Raw genomic sequence first — 19,097 nt, 5'->3', positions numbered from 1 at the left:
AAGGTCATCATTTTAAAATTTCTGGCCTGTTGGGAGGAATGACACATGAAGTCTTCACTACCTTAGCATTAATGTGATTACCAGGTCAATTTGGGGGATTTCAAAGGAGATAAAAGGGAACCATAGGAAAGACAGCTAGAATCTACTATGCCAAAGCAGGAGAGATGGCTGAGTTACTGGGGAGTGACTCTCAACATGCCGTGTTCTTTTTGACTGAAACTAACAAGTGCTAACTCTTTCTTATTTTTTAAAAAAAATCTAGGGTCCTCCAGGGCCTCCTGGTCCTCTTGGTCCTGATGTAAGTATACTTTGTCTTAGGGCATTTTGCTTCCTACTCCTAAGTACTCTGGATTTCCCAGAGAGATACTGGTTTGGTTAACCCTACTTTCTGGTAAAAAAGATTGCATTCCAATTTAAGTTCCCAGAGCTTATTTAGTAATCGATTTTGTTTTTCCTCCCTGTATCCCTATTCCCTAGGGGAATATGGGGCTAGGTTTTCAAGGAGAGAAAGGAGTCAAGGTAAACAGCTTTTAAAAAATACAATCTGCATTCCATATGCTGCAAGAAATGTGTCTGATTACACACATGTGCCTGCTTGTGTAAGAGGATTTGTTTTTTCGCCTTGGGAAATGAATATTTCCCAACCCACATAGATCCTCTGGTGGGATCTCTTGAGGGCTACATGTGTACATGCCACACATGGGCTATTGTGGTTCTTTTCCCTTCAAAATATTGTTATTTCCCTGCTTCCTACCTGTGAAAGGTGTATGTCTTACAAACATATTCCCTTGAAATAGATTCTTTCTCTTCCTTCCATCTGGGTCTTTCCTTGGTGTTTTGTGTATTCTGTTCCCTTCTCTTTCCTTGTCTCTGCTTCCCCTCTTCTCTCTACCCTTTCTCCTCCTCCACTTCCTCCTTCTTTTCCTTTTTGTCCTCCTCTCTCTCTGTATCTCTCTCTCTCTCTCCTCTCTCTTCTTTAACCTCTCTTTCACCATTCTCTTTTATTTCCCTCCTTCTCTCATTTCCTCTTTACAAATTGCATTGTGATTTCAGAGCCTCAAGCGAGGCTGAGAACTTGCCATTCTCACCCTTCTGTTACAATTGCACTGCCTTCTGAAGGAACAACTCTTGCCTCCAATGTTCTAATATGAACATCATTGCCTCTGATTGTGCTCTTTGCAAGGATTAGACCACTTAGAGTTGGATCATTGTTGCCAAGAGGTAGCCATTCACCTCGTTCTGATTCCTTTTTTAATCTCTTCTAAACATCCTTTCCTAGCAACCATGAACTTAAAGTTTCCTTCTATCCATCTTGCTCTTCCCTCTGCAGTGCTGGTACAAAATTCATTGGTCGGGCTTATAATTCTTCTCACCCTTTGGCAGTGAGAGTTTTGTTTCCTCATTGGCATGAGGGTGAAGAGGCCAAAGTAAGAGACAGTTTATTTGTGAGTTACATCCAGAGGACAAACCCCCACTCTGGAAAAACGGTCGATGTGATTGTCACTTTGCTTAATGTTCCATTTGATCTTACAGGGGGATGTTGGCCTCCCTGGCCCAGCAGGACCTCCACCATCTACTGGAGAGCTGGAATTCATGGGATTCCCCAAAGGGAAGAAAGGATCCAAGGTAGTGAACGTTTAAGAATAGGAAAAAATTAATAAAACTTTTCCTATAATTATAACACAAGAACTTAACTCTAATAACCAGACAATACTGGAAGAATAGAGGGTTCTGGGTAATGGATTTTTGTTTAGAAGTGAGAGTAAAAAGCCTTCTTTGTTTTGCCCCTTATGAAAAGCTTTCTTAAAAGGCTGAGTATGTTTCTTGGTGTGTAGGTTTGAGTGTGCCTGGGCATCTGAGTATTCATTTAAGCGCTATTTTCTCTGTTTTAGTGTTGCAGATTCAATTTTTGATATGCTGAATAACGTAAACATTAAATAGTTGTGTTTTTCCTCCTAACTCCCAACCCTCTCAATACTTATGGTGTCCCCAAAGTGCTGTGACAGAACACATAGGGTATGAATGGTTGCTCTTGAATTATCTTTTTAAAGAAGTTATTTGCTCTTAAAACTTGACCCTGAAAATAGGATATACTGTCACCAAGTGGTGACAAGAGATGCCCTAATTTACCGGATCTGAACTACCAAGGCTTACACTATAGACCTGTTTGACTGAAATATTTTACGATCTGTATTTTTATGTGAGTCACTGTATACTACCTACATGGTTGTAATTGAATGGCCGTGTACTGTTAAGGTGTGCAGTTATCTTTCAGTAACTTGCATTTCCTGCCAGGGTTCCTTTAAGCTTAGTGATTCGGTTCCCATGGCCAAGGGGCCTAGGCAGGGAAATGTGTTTAGTCTCCTTTCTTTAAATTTGTCTTCGTGGAAGCTGTAACAACTCCAAGCCCCTCCAGGTTTACAGGAAGTAGTTGTTGATTTGGGAATGGTCTGGCAACATAAAAGAGATTGTCTGCTTCCTTGATCATTCCCAAAACTTAGGGAGCTTTTCCATGGCACGTATAGATAAATTCACATATCAGGGAATGACAGATCAAATGGTTATGTGTCCCTATCCAAATTGTAATTGTTACCCTTTTCCCAAAACTATGGATTTCTCTGCTGCCTCTAATTTGCTATAGGAAATTGTACTGAACAGCTTCTTCCACTAGAAAGAAAACAGACAATCATCCTTTCTGTCTCCCAATTAGCCTCAGTATTTGACATTCTGTTTTAGACAGTTATGGTCCATAATCCTTCTCCCACAGCAAAGAGCTCCATGAACTAAGACATCCTGGTACAGCTGCTAGTTAGGGAGCCTGGGGAATCTGCACCACTCTCTGCTACCCTAATCTTGATACTTCATTGGTTCCCCACTCCTCAGTCCAAGTACGTGTGGAGAGCCATCCTACTGTGTGTTCACTGCTTCCTGATGCTACTTACTAACCTTGGGCTGATTTTCCAGGGTGAACCAGGGCCTAAGGGTTTTCCAGGCATAAGTGGCCCTCCAGGCTTCCCGGTAAGTCTCTCTATTTGATCAATATGTATTCAAGGGTCTGATTGGACAAAAGCTGTAGCAATAGAAGGCTAACAGAAAGACCTCTTCCCATGGATATTGTAGAGAATGCCACCATCTTTATTATTAGAAGGTATTTAAGGAGATGTTCTTGTTTCTCAAACACATGGAGACGTAAGCATGGTTCTCCATGAGGCTGTATACCTTAGAGGTTATTAGCTCAAGCTCTATAGTTAAAACAGACCTAGGCTTGACTGCTGATTTTGCCAGTTTCTAACTATGTGAACCTGGATAAGTTTCTTAACTTTTCTGAGCCTCAGTTCCCTAACCTACAAAAAAGGGGAGAATGATGGGGTGGTTATGAGGATTAAATGAGATAATATGCATGAAAAGGGCTTACTACATGTCTAGCACTTATTATTCAGTTAATGGTAGCTAATCTTAGTAATCCTACCTCCACTTTCATATCTGCCTTTCTAGCTTAGATCCTTACACTCATCAGTTACCTTTTGAGGGTCCCTATGTGCCAGGCATTCTGCTGGACTTGGAGGTTACAACAGTAACTAAGTAAAAGTCCCTGTCCTTGAGATTACATTGTAATGGGGGAGTGAGGGAAAAAACAAACAAGAAACCAGTAAACAGATGAATCTATAGCAAGTTCATATAGTGGTTATATAAGTTCATATATATAAAAGATGAAAGAAGGGTAAAGTGATGAAATGTGGATGGGGAACAGGGTGGTCTACTTGGGACAGAGTGGTCAAGAAGGGCCTTTCTGAGGAAGTGATGTATGAGCTGAGACCTGCATATTATGAGAGAGCATGTCTTGTGAAGATCAGAAAGAGGGTTTAAGGCTGAGGGAACCGTAAGTGCGAAGACCTTGAGGTTAAGAAAACCTCAGTACTTTTGAGGAACAGTAAGAAGGTGAGTAAGTGGAACAGAGTAAGCAAGGCTAATAATTCCAGACAGAGAAGTAGGAACCAGATCTTGGCTACCTTCATAGGTCAATGTGGTGTTTTATTTTTAATGTAATGGGAAGCCGTTCAAAGGCTCTGACTTGTATTGTTAAGATCACTCTGGCTGTGGGAGGAAGGGGAGAGGGAATGGGAAGGGTGGAAGAGCAAACACAGAGGGTATTGCAGTAGTCCAGGCAAGAGATGGTGGTGGTGACTTAGACTATAGTGACAGCAATGGAAATGGAAAGAAGTGGATAGATTCAAAATGTAAAAATGTTCAACCTTGTTATTAGGGAACATTTCAAACATTTACAAAAGCAGAGAGAATGTCATAATGATTCCTCGTGTACCCATCACACAGTTTCAATAATTAGCAATTTATGGCCAATCTGAAGCAAATAATAGACATATCATTTCATCACAAATACCTCTGAATATTTAAAAGGTAGGGGCTTTTTAAGACATAGTGACAATATCATCATCAGTAATTTGTGATCAGTAATTAATATCAGTTAACGAGGCAGAATTCAAATTTTTGATTGTCTTATAGGTATATATATATTTTTACAGTTGCCTTGTTTCAATGAGAGGCCAAACAAGACCAATACATTACATTTGTTTAATGTGTCTTTTAAATCACAAGATATGTTTTGAAAGAGCTGACAAGATTTTCATGGATTGGGAATAGGGATCAGGTGGGAAATGGATGAATCAAAGATGACTAGGCCTGCCTGTGCTTGCTGGGCCAATGGTGATAGATGACTCCATTCCTTCCCTACGGTACTTTGAAATAGTTTGGGTCTCTCTGGGTGGCCAGAAAGCAGAGCCAGTGGAGCCAGTGGCACAGGTTCCTTCTATGATGATTCTTATTACTCCATAGAAATAAAGGGGGCATGGAGAATCATCTGTTCAATGCACTTGATTTCAATCACCTCTGTATCTAATGAACCAGAAAGGAAGAGAACCCTAGTGTTGGAGACAGAACACCCAAACTTCAGATCCAGCCCCTGCTCTGGGACTTTGGCAAGTCACTGAACCTCTCTTTATATCTGTAATTTGACAATGGTCATATTTATACTTTTTATTAATAGAAAATATTTCTACATATTTATAGGGTACATGTGATATTTTGTTACATGCACAGACTGTGTAATGGTGAAGTTAGGGTATTTAGGATATCCATGACCACAAACATTTATCATTTCTATGTGTTGGGAACATTTCAAATCTCTCTTCTGGCTACTTTGAAATATACAGTACATTGTTGTTAACTGTAGTCACCCTACTCCACTATCGAACACTAGAACTTATTCATTCTGTCTAACTGTGTGTTTGTACCCATTAACCAACCTCTCTCCATCTCTCCCACCACCCCACACTCACACCATTCCCAGCCACTGGTATCATTCATTTTAATTTCTACCTCCATGAGATAAATTTTTTTAGTTTCCGCATATGCGTAAGAACATGCATATAGCTACTCTTTTAAGACCCAACTAATAATGTATGCGAAGTTTCTTTACAAAATATAAGGCTGTCCTGTTCAATAAGATAACAGCCAGCCATGTGTGGCTACTGAGCCCTTGAAATGTGGCTGATCTGAAATGAGATGTACTGTAAGTATAAAATACACACCAGATCTCAAAAACGTAGTATGAAAAGAAATCTAGAATATCTCAGTAACATTTTTTACTTCAGTGTTAAAATGACAATATTTATTATATATTTGGTTAAGTAAAATATATCATTTAAATTAATCTCTGTTTACTTTGCTTTTTTAATGTGGCTACTAGGAAAATGAAAATAACGTAGCAGCTCACATTATATTTCTATTGGACAGTACAGATATAAAGTACTTTGCAAGTGAGTTTGGGAATAAGGTTTTCACCTTTCTTTGTAGAGCATTTCACATAGATTCTAGCCACCTGGCATTGTCCCTGTGAGGTAACCAAGGTGAGCCAGGCTTATCTTCCTTGTACTGATGAGGAAACCACAGCCTCAACGGGTGAAGAGGTTTGTCCGGAATCACGCAGCTAATTATTAACAGAGCTGAGATTGAAATTCAGCTTTCTTGAATTCTAGCCAATTTGGTGGCTTTTTCCCCATACCATACTGCCCCCTACAGTCCAGTTTGCTCTAATCCCAGCCGTGGTGGGATTTTTATCTCTAAATCTCTGAAAAGGATTTTATGATCTCCTCTGGTGTTATTGGCTTCACTGGCTCACACTGCCTCCCTCCCCTTCCCTTCCACATCCGAACCCAGAGTATTTCCTCTGCTGCAATTTCAACCCATTCCCTTTTGTCCTGTAAAAGAAAGAGACTGACGACAATGCACGGTGATAAATTGCAGTACCATTTCAAACTCAGTATTTCCAGTGTTTCAGAGTGTGGGCTGAAAAATAGAAACCCCAGTTGATTGTAAAGACATCAAAGCTAGAAAATAACCCCTTTACATAGAACAGCATGTTTTCATACGGTGGGAATTAAGAAACCAGAGTTCTCAGCCCACTTTGGCACAGATTCAATGTGTGACCTTGGCCAAATCAGGTAACTCCTTCAGTCCTAATATCTCTATCTGTTTAATGGGAACATTCGTAGGTACTTTATATGAATGGCTTATGACAGAAAAGTTATGAAGAGAAAGGTGGTAATGTATTTGTGATACTCTGGGCTTTTCAGAGGAAATGTGCTTCTCAAATCCAAAGCCTTCACATCAGCTTTCAATTATCCACACTCACTGAGAAACAAGGCAGCACTGAAGACAGAAATCTCTAGGGAATCCAAAATGTTCCTTTTAACTATTTGTTTTCTTCCTATATGAGTCCAAATCTTTGTAAGAGACAAAGTGCCCAACCTGACATATTTGCCCCTTACCTTCTTTCTCTTGGCCCCTCTGCAGTGACCAAACATCCCTGATTTTCTGGCTCAGTCCTCACCTCACACATTTTATCCCATTGTCTCCAGCAACACACTCACATTTGTAAGCCACAGGTCCTTCCATGGAGGTCATCAGAGAGAATTGTATATCCATGTGCCCTCTGTTCAAGGGACTAGCAAACACAGGGGAAGGCAAAAACGGAATAGATGAGGGGAGGGATAAGAGAAGAAACTGGCAAATCCTGAGGTAACTATTGAGTAGGTCAATAGTTACCCACACACCTACCCAGTAGGGGTAACTACTAGGTAGGTGGGGTTCTTCAGTTGAGCCTCCTGAGAACCAAAGAGCATCAGCAGTCCAGAGCCCAGGAGAGCAGGCCTGGAAACAGTTAAGCTAGCCCCATTGAGGCTTTCCAGGCCATGGGTAAGTAGGAGTGTGGGAGCAGCATTTGCAAGATTACTCATGAGGAGGACTGACTGTCATGGGGCCAGTCCCAGGGCATCTTGCTAGAACAGCTTGTTCAGCAGGGTCCCTGTACAGTGCCTCCCTATTCTGGGAGACAAGTTGAACCTACAGCACAGCCAGTGTCTTGCCAAGCTATTTATCTTTTCTTGGCTCTAACCCCCACACAAATTTGTCTTTTTTTTTTTCCTTTTTACATTTTTTTTTACATATTTATTTTTGTTCACACTATAGCATAAGCTCTCAGGCCCTCTGAGAAAGCAAGACTCTTCTGCTTTCTGGAGAAGGAGTACAAGGCCCCCTTATGTTTACAACTGAGGGCAAGATAGATGGGGGCACAAGATGGTTCCTGAACATCATTTCCTTCACCCTTTGCAATAGTTTTGTTCTCTTGGCCATTATTCCATTCAGTTCAACAAGTATTTACTGGACCACCTTGTATGTGTTCAGACTGTAGTAATGGGCCTTGGAGAAAGATAAAAGAGAGTGTAATATAGGTCTCATGCTTACAAAACTTTCATATGCAACCATTCTTTGCACTTTAAGAGTTTGGGGCAGCATGGGCTGCCACAGATTTCATGGACAGGTCAGAGAAGGCTTCCTGAAGCGTTTGACCTCAGAAGCCAATAGACATTCCACCAAGTCGCAGCATGCCTTGGTTTGATGCAGAAAAACTCATATTTTAAATAAGTTTGCATTCAGTTTAACCCACGAGCCTTTCACATTAGAAATTTAATGTAGCATGAAGGCTGAGCTATTTGATGCACAGTTATATAAATGCAGAAAAGAGAACAGGTAAGTACGGGACCAAAGCCTGCTTTGAATTGGATCCTACACACACACATACACACACACACACACAGACACACACACACACACACACACTCCTCCCAATAAAAAGACAATGAAAACAACCCACATTAAAGAAACAAAAACATGACTAGCCAAAAGGAAACAAAAATGAAAAACCCTGGGCCCAGAAAGCCAAGGGGTCCTCAACCAGCTTTCAGTACTCATGGGAGTGCACTGAGTATGTATGTAAAAGGAAGAAAAAGCTACAAATGGGATTTGAGCAGGTGAGCCAGGTCACATTAAAGGGACAACAGATGTTCCACAACATTTAGTGCCTTTTCTTCATTGCCTCCTTTACTTTCATAATAAGCCAAGATGTTGTTTGCTAAATCTATGCTCCAAAAAGTACAATTTTAAACAACAACAAAGTGGCCTCATTTAAGTTTTCTGTGAAAAACATTATTCACTTTAGTACTGAACTATTCTGTATCTTGGGGGCCCAGACATTTGCCTTGGACCCAGAGGGAAGTCACTCTGCTTCTTGGAGTTCCTGCTTTTCCCTAGAGAATCCCCAAGTCATATTCATGGCTACAAACCCTCACCTCTGATGAGCAGGGCAAGAGGGCTTGGAGACCATCTCACAGTCCGCTTTGGACTATCTCTAGGGCCAGGCAAGAGCCCTACAGTCCCAGTACAGGAGCTGCAGGGTTTCAGACTGTGCCTAGGTAGAAATACTTCTTCTCACTGAAAAGGATGTTGTGCTCATTATGTCTCCAAAGGGGAAAAGCTCTTGCTCTTCCCCCTAGTATCAACCCCCAAGAATTTGCATAATCCTCCATTTGTGGGTCAAATCATCAAGTTCCTAGATGATAGAAGGCAGCTTGTTTTAATGGAAAGGTCCCCAGAATGAAAAACACAAGATATGGCTTTCTCATTCATTTTTAACCCATCTAGATGTTGGTTTCCTCATCTGTAAAATCAACAAGGTTAGATATTTAATCATTTCTATGCTGTTAGCCCATGATACTATAAATACATGGAACAGTGTTGTGGGTAGGGGGAGACATTACTTCTAGAACCAAAAGGGAACCTTGAATGAATGGTCCAATTTATATTCAGACCCTATGTGCTTCTCAGGCAGTGACAAGAGACAGCATGGTGAGCCTCCCTAAGGGGAGAGTGCAGCTTAATTAAAATAGCCTCCTTGCTTTGGATGAAGCCAGGAGACCGACGAGAAAACAAACGTTATAACTTGTGGTTTCTTTTTTCATTTAGGGCCTTGGAACTACTGGAGAAAAGGGAGAAAAGGGAATCCCTGGTTTGCCAGGACCTAGGGTATGAACCTGGAATGTTACTTGCCTGGATCTGTCAAGTCACCTAGTCCATTTTCTTTCCTGTTTGCTTCTTTATGTTTTGCAACTTGATTGCCACCTAAGCTTCTCATTTCTCCTCAACCCAGTGGCAGATTCCTAAGACCTCCTTCTCTCTTAGCCCCATTCCCTTGATTGAATGGCTCCCTTGAAAAGGAATGAGGCATCCCCTACTCTAGGTGGCTCCTCAGCCTATTTATCTCCTTGCTCTCATGTATCATTGTCTTCTGGGCTAAAGAATGATATGAGTGTTGCCTTGCTTTCATTCCATTCTATTCTGAGGGAATTGAGCAGGGAAGTGGCACAGGAATGGAAGAAAGACGGCCAAGTGCAACCTTTATAGGACAGAAACAAGCCTGGAAAGTTCTAGAACATAGTGAGTGATGTTTGGAGTCAACAGTTTCCAATAATAATCTCATTTGAAATGGAAAAATAACTATTAGCCTCTCTGATTCCTAGCTTCGGGCACTTAGGTCTTGAGCTAGAAGCAGTGGGCCAAGCTTAGCCTCAAAGAAGTAACATTTTAGAGAATTGTGTTGTTAAGTTGACTATGAAGTTTATTAAGAGTCTTTTGAGTATTCAGCCATACTTATCCATTACCCTGCCATTTCTTTCTCTACTTCCCCCCCCCTTGTCTTGAAAATACATATAATCACCAACAAAGAATGCATTTGAGGTGGAAGACGAGGCCCTCCCATAATCTATTTAAAGATCTCCTGACTTGGAACTAATGCAGACTAAGTATAATACCACCCAGCCTTTCTATCAAATTCCACCTACTACTTAAACTGTTTCCATTTATTTAGATCTTAAAAAATGCTCCATGTGGCTATTTAGCCTGATGGATTAGAGCTTAGAAAGAAGTCATTAGGCCGGGCGCGGTGGCTCATGTCTGTAATCCCAGCACTTTGGGAGGCCAAGGCGGGTGGATGACTTGAGGTCAGGAGTTCAAGACCAGCCTGGCCAACGTGGTGAAACCCTGTCTCTACTGAAAATACAAAAATTAGCCAAGCGTGGTGGCGCATTCCTATAGCCCCAGCTACTTGGGGGGCTGAGGCAGGAGAATCGCTTGAACCCTGGAGGCGGAGGTTGCAGTGAGCTGAGATTGTACCACTGCACTCCAGCCTGGGTGACAAAGTGAGACTCCATCTCAAAAAAAAAAAAAAAAAGTCATTAAGCTAGGTCTAGGAACATTCGCTTACCTGATTTTAGGAGCTGCTAAATCCTGAACTCAGTTGGATAACTTTGTTATATAAGTCTAGTGGCTTTTTCTAGGTAGCGTATTGCTCTTTCTAAGGTGTAACTATTTTCTTTACAGGGTCCCATGGGTTCAGAAGGAGTCCAAGGCCCTCCAGGGCAACAGGTATTTTGGTTAATATCATTAAAGCCTTGGTGTATAAAATCCCAATCAAAAGTCCCACTTGCTTTACCTAACATGGCCAAAGGGAGACATTACTTATAATGCAAATTGTTCATCTCCCTTTTTTTTGGTATAATCTTAGCCACTGTCCTCTTTTCTTTTCACTCAAGAACATGGGTATCCAGTGTCAAGTTCAGTGCCTTGCCATGCCATGCTGTGGTCATACATCTTTGGCATGCTGTCAGGGACTAGCAAGGCCAGCCTGCTTGTATCCGTGTCTAGCCTTATGGCCCTTGTACCTCCTAATATGTAAATTGGCTACCTACTGCCATATTGTCTTCTGGAAGATTTTACAGCTTCCAGACTCAGATAGAAGCCACATATACCCTGCAATGTCATCCAAGATCCCTGTGCCATTTGCCCTGGCTTAATCCAAAGACCAGACTCTCTTATGCTCTCATACTTTCCACTTAGTGGTAACTATGTTTCTGTCACAGGGCAAGAAAGGGACCCTGGGATTTCCTGGGCTTAATGGATTCCAAGGAATTGAGGTAATGTTGGGAAGTGAAAAATCCAGGGTTGGTAGGTAGAAGAGTGAATTACCACAAATGTCTGTATATAAGACAAAGTATTTTTAATATTTTGACCTTTTAAGTTTCAATTCTGTCTTAAGAAATGCATGTAATCTGCTTTGAACACACAAAGCTGCTAATGAGCATTTCTTAGATACTACTTGATCAGTGGTAAACTAAGGGGCAGGAGCTGGTGGGAGCAAGTCCATCCCGAAGATGAGGAAAATTTTATTCATATTGCTTAGAATTTCCAACTGTTGGTTTCACTATTGTTTTAAATTCTCTACAGACAATGCATCCCCTTTTTGCCTACACCTGGAGCATATAACTGCCACCATCACACCCTGAATATGCCACTGTATGTGTTTTTGGTACCTAAATCCCTCTTTGGGGAGTATTAGAATTCCTTTAATTTCCTCTGCCTGACATCATCCACTAACAAGGGTTGTGATGGTAGTAGAGGCCCAGGCCTGTTGAGAGTGGAAAAAAGTTAAAACTCTGTTCTCTCCTTAGCACTACTTAGGTACAGCCAAGGCCCAGAGCAGACTGTCCTTGAGTAGAGTTGCAAAATAAAATTGGGATCCCTTGTCCTTGACAGGTTTCCAGTTGAATGTTAGGCCTCTGGCCTGCTTTGTGTCACCTTCATCTTAAATTTATGGGACTTTGAAATTAACCTATGGACTAGTTGATCCTGAAAATCCGGGGTTATAGAAGGAAGAACCTTTCATTTTCCTAGGGATGGGCTTTAATGGCACATGATCTTGGGTAATAAGGAAATGGAAATATTTGTGTTTAATGTACTTAATCTTTGCAGGGTCAAAAGGGTGACATTGGCCTGCCAGGCCCAGATGTTTTCATCGATATAGATGGTGCTGTGATCTCAGGTGCAACTTCTCATTAATTTGAGTGGAAAATAAAGACAGGAAGTTAAATCCTATATCCCCTGTAATTATTAAAAGGATACTTTGTTAGTTACTCGATTGTTGCTAAACTTGACACACCCAAGAGCCCCTCATGGCTCCTAAGCTTGGGGAATAAAGCTATCTCCAATCTCTTGGGCAGAGAAGCCAAGCCCAGCACCCCATTTTTGTGTTCAGTCCACTAAGCCTAGGATTTGGGTCTGCCTGGGCCTGAATTTGATGAAAATGGTTCTCCTGGCAATGCTTTGGGAAGGATTGATAACCACCCCCAAGCTGGGCTGACTTCAGTTTGATACTATGGAATACTCAGGGCCTCATGTAGGTGATTCCATGTATGCTTGAGCTTGACAATTTCATAGGAAGTGGAAAAGTACCTTTGGTTAGGGGAGCAAGTGGCTGAGAGCCCTCAAGAGTATGATGCTTAGAAAGTCTGTCTTCACCTCTCCTTGTCCTAGTTATTTTGTGTGCCCAACTCTTCCCTTTACCTTCTCCAAAGACTGAGATGCCCAGTATCTCCAGCTACCTCTTGTTTGACCAAAGGCTTCTACTGTAGTGACTCTTCCATGGATCTTCCAACTTATCCCTCTCCTCTCATCCTCTAAGGCCCATGCCCTATTTGGTATTAATATCTGACAGTGGCTTCCTGTGTACCACTCCCAGGAAACATATATGTATAACGTAAATAGTGGACTTCAACATCTTAATCCAAATGGTAGACATTTTAGGCATTACAGCAGATTAGTGGTAGAAGAAGAAGAAGTACTTACCAGAGCTTATCATGAAAGGCAGGCCTTGGCCAGAACAATTCTTAATACACTAATTTTGGCTCCAGAAGGCCCCTTGGCTCCAGAAGACCCATTATCATGTGAGGCCATTAGCATTAGAGACTTGGGAAAGGCATGAAAGGCACTTCTAATGCCAGGACAGCTCCTGCACCTCTTCTTGGGCATTTTGTAGCATCTGTGGGCCTCCTCTGTCTTTATTTACTATTTTCTTTCATTACAATGCCAGGTAATCCTGGAGATCCTGGTGTACCTGGCCTCCCAGGCCTTAAAGGAGATGAAGGCATCCAAGGCGTACGTGGCCCTTCTGGTGTCCCTGGATTGCCAGCATTATCAGGTGAAAAAAACTAACCCATTTCCTACACAGATCAGTCCTCTATACACTGTGGTTCCCAGCATTCCCTTCTATACCTCTGGGTCGGGGCACACACCTAGCCAAAGTCAAACAAGAGGTAGACTGTAGTCAGTAGGTTCCCGACTGCCAGCCCAAGGCTAACGTATGTGGGGGTAGTGAGGGCCTGGGTGAGCAGCTTTTGTTTTTGGCTTAAATAATGTATCATAGCTGGACAGGCAATCCTAGACTGTCACTGAGGTTTGCAGCAACAAGAGGAGTCCTGGGTTGAGTTGCTGGAGCTTTGTCACCCTCCTGTGGATGTGCCATCCCAGCTGATGCTTGCCAAGAGGGGCTAGCAAAAGCCCAGAGGAAGATTTGTACCCAGAACCTTGCTGTAGGATTCAGCCAGGCACTGAATGGTCCCAGGATCTTGTGGGTAACACTCTTGAACTAATCACATCCATATGTCATTCTATAGTGACATGTGAGAAAAGGGCATGCCAGAGTCTGGGAGGCAGTGATGCCCCAGATATAAAGTTCAACTTTTACTTTTAAAGCCACCAGTTTCTAAATTCCTTGGAGATGGGCTGCTGTGAGGATACCTATGTTTTTAAAGCAGCCACCTGGAAATGGTACAGCTGGCCCCAGGACCAAGTTGGAAAAAAATCAAGAAATGAAAGGCTAGAGACCCAGATTTTCCTCTCAGGTTTGCCACTGAGAAATGCTGGGCCCCTGATCATGTTTCCTCTCTTCTTTGGGTCTCTGTTTCCCAAGAGGTTAGGCTAATTGATCCCTAAGGATCCTTCTAACTCTGATACAAGAGAAGGGCAAATGCTTCCCTAAATTCTTCCTTGGATTTGTTTCCAACATATGCCACAGATAGGAATACTCCAGAGAGTAGGGTGATATAATGAGCATTTGTGTGTGGGCTTATTCTTCCAGGTGTCCCAGGAGCCCTAGGGCCTCAGGGATTTCCAGGGCTGAAGGGGGACCAAGGAAACCCAGGCCGTACCACAATTGGAGCAGCTGGCCTCCCTGGCAGAGATGGTTTGCCAGGCCCACCAGGTCCACCAGGCCCACCTAGTAAGTTACTCATTTCTCTTTTTGGTCTCAAGATTCAGATGTGATCCAGACTGCAGAACAGTCATGATTTTTGAGGGGGCATCTCACAGGTGAAACAGCTAAGCCAGGATACATGATAATTGCAGAGGGGCAGCCATGAAGGCCCCGTCGTCTCTGAGTCAGATCCCTGCCTCTACCAGTTATTGATAACAGCAGAGTGTTCTCCATCAAGGAACAAGCAAACTAGGGCCTAATGCCTTCCAAGTTTTGTACCCATTCCCACTCCATCTTTCACTGTTCTCAGCCCTTAAGCCTTTGTTTTTTCATCTCCTAAAGAAGCAGGATTGGTTCTTTTGAGCTTGCCCTGGTCCACAAGGCTCCAATGGGGTGGGCTGAGAGACTGAGAAAAAAAGAAGCCAAGCCTGGACCCTCGAGGTGGCTGGTAAAAGCCTACACAGGGCTTATCCTTCTTAGATCTCCTACTTGAGTGTGAGATTCTAGATTCTGAGAGAAAAGCTGGAAATGTTGCCCAGAATGTTTCTTTGTACCTTAAAGCCCATGTCCACTGTGGCTTGCACCTCTTTCCTCTTTTGTCCTAGGGGAGGTTTCTGGGGTAGACATTGGGACTGCTGAGTTTTGGAAGCTACCTTGTTCATTCCTCTAACCCCACTGTCTAATACGGTGCCTGGAACATAATGGACATTCTGTAAATATTAGTAGAGTGAATTGAGCCAACAGAGGTCCTGTTGACTCCTTGCTGCAGATTTGGGGTCCCGGTCTTGAATTTTATTTTTTTGTCTCTGCTCTGTTGTTCAGCCTCAAGGACTTGGGCCTTGGTGATTGAGCTGCTGTGTTGAGTCAGGGAAGTCATCAGGCTTATACAAGTTGCTAATCCTTTATCTTTTTTTTACCCAAAGGTCCAGAATTTGAGACTGAAACTCTACACAACAAAGAGCCAGGGTTCCCTGGTCTCCGAGGAGAACAAGGTCCAAAAGGAAACCTAGGCCTCAAAGGAATAAAAGGTGATTTTGTCCCCTTGAGTTTCTTGGTCCTCCAAACTCCTTAGAGAAGGCTTCCTGGGGAATGAGAAAACCAACAGCCTCGGGAACCTAAACAGAAGCAACTGTGGATCTTGTTTGGGGCTTTGATTATAGGATTGTTAGAAGTGCTATATTTGGGTCTCTAAGACTGAGGCTGGCAATGGAGGCCACACAGGACCAAGTTGCTCACAGGCTTCTTTTTCTTTCTCCTCCACCTGCAGCCCAGGCTGTTAACCAGTGCATGCTGCTACCCCTCCCAGTTTGCAATACCAAGGATGTAAGCCACTTATTACCTTCAGCCTTAAGCAAAGTGCTCTAAACAGGTCAAGACCTGGGACTCTGAAAAACCCAACTGGCTCCAGGAAAACAACCCTAGCCCCCACTGGTGTTGGAGAACTGATCAATGACCACAGCTGCCTTTGGGTCATTTCCCCCTTCTATCACTTACTCTGAGGGGAAGATGCTCAATAAGTCAATTAATTATGGTTGTGGCCTAGGCCAGGGGAAGGAAGAAGTGAAACTACTGACTGAAGAGGGGTTTTGGGATGGCCTAGGGTTCAGTTATTCAAGATCTCTAGGAATGAACTGCTTTCCTCAGCCTCAAACAGAGATGTTCTAACTTACTCCTCTCCTTTCTCATTGCTCTGTCATAAAATGTCATTACCTAAGTATATAGAGTCTGGTTAAGAAATGCCTGAAAGCTTGTTCTCTGCTATTCAGGTCCCAGGAAAACTATTTGATGGAAAAGGGCATTAAGTTAACTTAGATGTTAATTTTGGCCCTTACCTAACTCACTACAAAGCTGATGTATTTCTTGATACCATTCACAGTCCTAAAAGAGGGACATTTCTGATGCTCCCCATTCTGTATTTCCATGGGGCTGAAAGATTTTCTCTAAGTATGGAATAGTGATAGGGATTATCAAGCTTCATTATACATGAGAATCACCCAGGGGAGGTTATTAAAAATTAGATTATTTGGTCTGGCCTCCTGAGACTGATCGATTAGGACTGAGATAGGACCCAGCAAGCTGCCTTATAAATAAGCATCACAGATGACTCATGCAGGATCACACTCAAGAAACACTAATCTGAAGAACAGACTATTCTCTTAGAGTTTTAGGAATCATCAATTTTCTTAAAGTAAGAAGGGGCCCTTCAGAATCTTAGGGAAACTCAGGGTCACCTATGTTGGCACCAATTCTTATTTTCCAGACAATAAGCATGGAAGATATAGGGAGTTAGACCATAGTGCTAGTGACTCCTTGATACCTCTTCAAAGGTGCTTTGCTGAAATCCCTATCATTATTTATTTGGCATTTGTCTCAACATTTACAGAAATATGTACACATTTGTGTCATATGTACAAAAGTCAGGGGAAAAGACATTTTGGTAAAGAAAATTTTTGAGCAGCTTGAATTCCAGACTCTCAGCTGGTTAGTAGAGGTCAGTGGTTCTCAACTATGGCTATACTTTAGACTCACTGATGGCTGAGCCTCATCCCTGACTAACAAAATCTGAACCACTAACACAGACATACTCTGCTGGAGAGTGAACCAAGTTCATTTGAGTGTGTTCTCTGCAAGCCTTCAGATTCCCTCTATGGAGTTGTTCACGTCACAAATAACCATGATCAATTCTTTATTCTTCTTGGAAAAAAATGACCCACTTCATTCTATGTTGTCTTTTTCTCCCAGGAGACTCAGGTTTCTGTGCTTGTGACGGTGGTGTTCCCAACACTGGACCACCCGGGGAACCAGGCCCACCTGGTCCACGGGGTCTCATAGGCCTTCCAGGCCTTAAAGGAGCCAGAGGAGATCGAGGCTCTGGGGGTGCACAGGGCCCAGCAGGGGCTCCAGTAAGTCTTGCCAAACTTTGACCCTGAGGAAGCAATGGAATCTTTCAAGTGCCCTTCAATCCTCCCAGTTACTTTTCTAAAGCACATACAAGAGAGATGGGATTAAAACAAAGTTTTGGGGTTTTGATCTACAACATGAAATCTGACTATAGAGTCTCTTAAAGTCCTTTCTGCTTTAACCTACCTATTTTCCCTTTTCTCTTTCCACAATTTCTTCCTTCCACAACGTTGTTTACCTTTGCCTAGCAATGTGCTGGCCCATGAAGATAAAATAGGAATTAAGGTGAGGTTTCCATCTTCAAAGATTTCAAAATTTACAAAAGGTGCAGAAATAAATGGGCAACTATTATTCAAGATTACAACATAATCAGTGTCTAGAACAGTGCCAATATGTACCCAAGGTTCTGCTCTAAGTCATAATGCTAGGTGCCGGAATTCTATGAAGTCTACATCTTCTGACTACTCCCTCTTCTCTCTTTGTCAGGGCTTAGTTGGGCCTCTGGGTCCTTCAGGACCCAAAGGAAAGAAGGGGGAACCAATTCTCAGTACAATCCAAGGAATGCCAGGAGATCGGGGTGATTCTGGCTCCCAGGGCTTCCGTGGTGTAATAGGAGAACCAGGCAAGGACGGAGTACCAGGTTTACCAGGTCTGCCAGGCCTTCCGGTAAGTTGATCGTTCATAGGTGATTAGCTCCACAGATCTTCACACCTGACTTTGTTGGGGGGTCTGATGGCCACTGGGCCATGAAACAGGGAAGAACAGAGTCTAGAGGACCTTGCCCTGCCTCTGCCACTGAAACTTTTTGCTTTTTGCTTTTCCTTTATGTAAAGTGGGAATCATTTTCTCAGAATGGATCATTGTCTCATTTGATAAATGCTAGTAACACCTGACCATATGACTTAAAAATACTTCAGCTTCTCAGTGACTTTTCTCCTCAAGTAATCTAGCCACTTTCTGTGATCTCTGGGGTTGTTATTATCCTGCTCATTTCTTGCCCTGTCTCCTCACCCCTATCCAGAAACTTTTGCGTTGTTAGATCATCCAGAGTAGACAAGATTCATATCCACTAACTAAAGTCAGAGGAGACTGATAGATAAACTATGGTGATGATAGGTAATTTTAACAAAACACAAAGCATTGGTCACACTGGCTACCTCTTTCTTGTAGTCAGAGGACTGTCCAGATAAATCTCTGAGTTGAATTTTCATTCTTTGTTTTATGTGTTGTCTAGGGTGATGGTGGACAGGGCTTCCCAGGTGAAAAGGGGTTACCTGGACTTCCTGGTGAAACAGGCCATCCTGGTCCACCTGGCCTCCCAGGAAATGGGTTACCAGGACTTCCTGGACCCCGTGGGCTTCCTGGAGATAAAGGCAAGGATGGATTACCGGGACAACAAGGCCTTCCCGGATCTAAGGGTGAGTCATAGAATCAGATGGCTTTGGACTTGGAAATTTGACCCCTTGTAGAGTAGATATGACTCAGGTGCATGAAATGTATCATAAGAAGAGACTTGTCTGACCATAATCACTACTTTCAACCCCCTGAAGGATTTGCATGTGAAAAAAAGTATTATAATTGTATTGTGGTAAGCTTAGGGGGCAGAATAACATAGATTTCCACTCTACTTCGTGAAGAACTTCCTACCAGAGCAGTCTGAAAATGTAACAGAGCTACCGAGGGAGGTTATGAGCTCATA

The 19,097-nt window shown here is 42.6% G+C and overlaps 1 protein-coding gene across 11 annotated transcripts in view; it reads left to right on the top strand.

Annotated features, from left to right (window-relative positions):
• The window catches only part of COL4A6 (collagen type IV alpha 6 chain), a 286,626-nt gene that overhangs the window by 236,207 nt on the left and 31,322 nt on the right, over nt 1-19,097 (top strand). For all 11 annotated transcript variants that reach the window (XM_055376253.2, XM_063702815.1, XM_055376250.2 and 8 more), the window contains 14 exons: nt 263-298; nt 478-519; nt 1,534-1,626; nt 2,965-3,018; nt 9,379-9,438; nt 10,792-10,836; nt 11,331-11,384; nt 12,220-12,289; nt 13,337-13,444; nt 14,384-14,524; nt 15,421-15,525; nt 17,240-17,400; nt 17,885-18,064; nt 18,633-18,816. In XM_055376253.2, coding sequence (XP_055232228.1) covers nt 263-298; nt 478-519; nt 1,534-1,626; nt 2,965-3,018; nt 9,379-9,438; nt 10,792-10,836; nt 11,331-11,384; nt 12,220-12,289; nt 13,337-13,444; nt 14,384-14,524; nt 15,421-15,525; nt 17,240-17,400; nt 17,885-18,064; nt 18,633-18,816 — 1,333 coding nt within the window. The remainder of the gene's footprint in view (nt 1-262; nt 299-477; nt 520-1,533; nt 1,627-2,964; nt 3,019-9,378; nt 9,439-10,791; nt 10,837-11,330; nt 11,385-12,219; nt 12,290-13,336; nt 13,445-14,383; nt 14,525-15,420; nt 15,526-17,239; nt 17,401-17,884; nt 18,065-18,632; nt 18,817-19,097) is intronic.

Source organism: Gorilla gorilla, chromosome X, assembly GCF_029281585.2.
Source record: "Gorilla gorilla gorilla isolate KB3781 chromosome X, NHGRI_mGorGor1-v2.1_pri, whole genome shotgun sequence".
Taxonomy (NCBI): domain Eukaryota; kingdom Metazoa; phylum Chordata; class Mammalia; order Primates; family Hominidae; genus Gorilla; species Gorilla gorilla.
The sequence above is the reverse complement of the archived record's forward strand: the minus strand, read 5'-3'. Positions and strand labels throughout refer to the sequence as shown.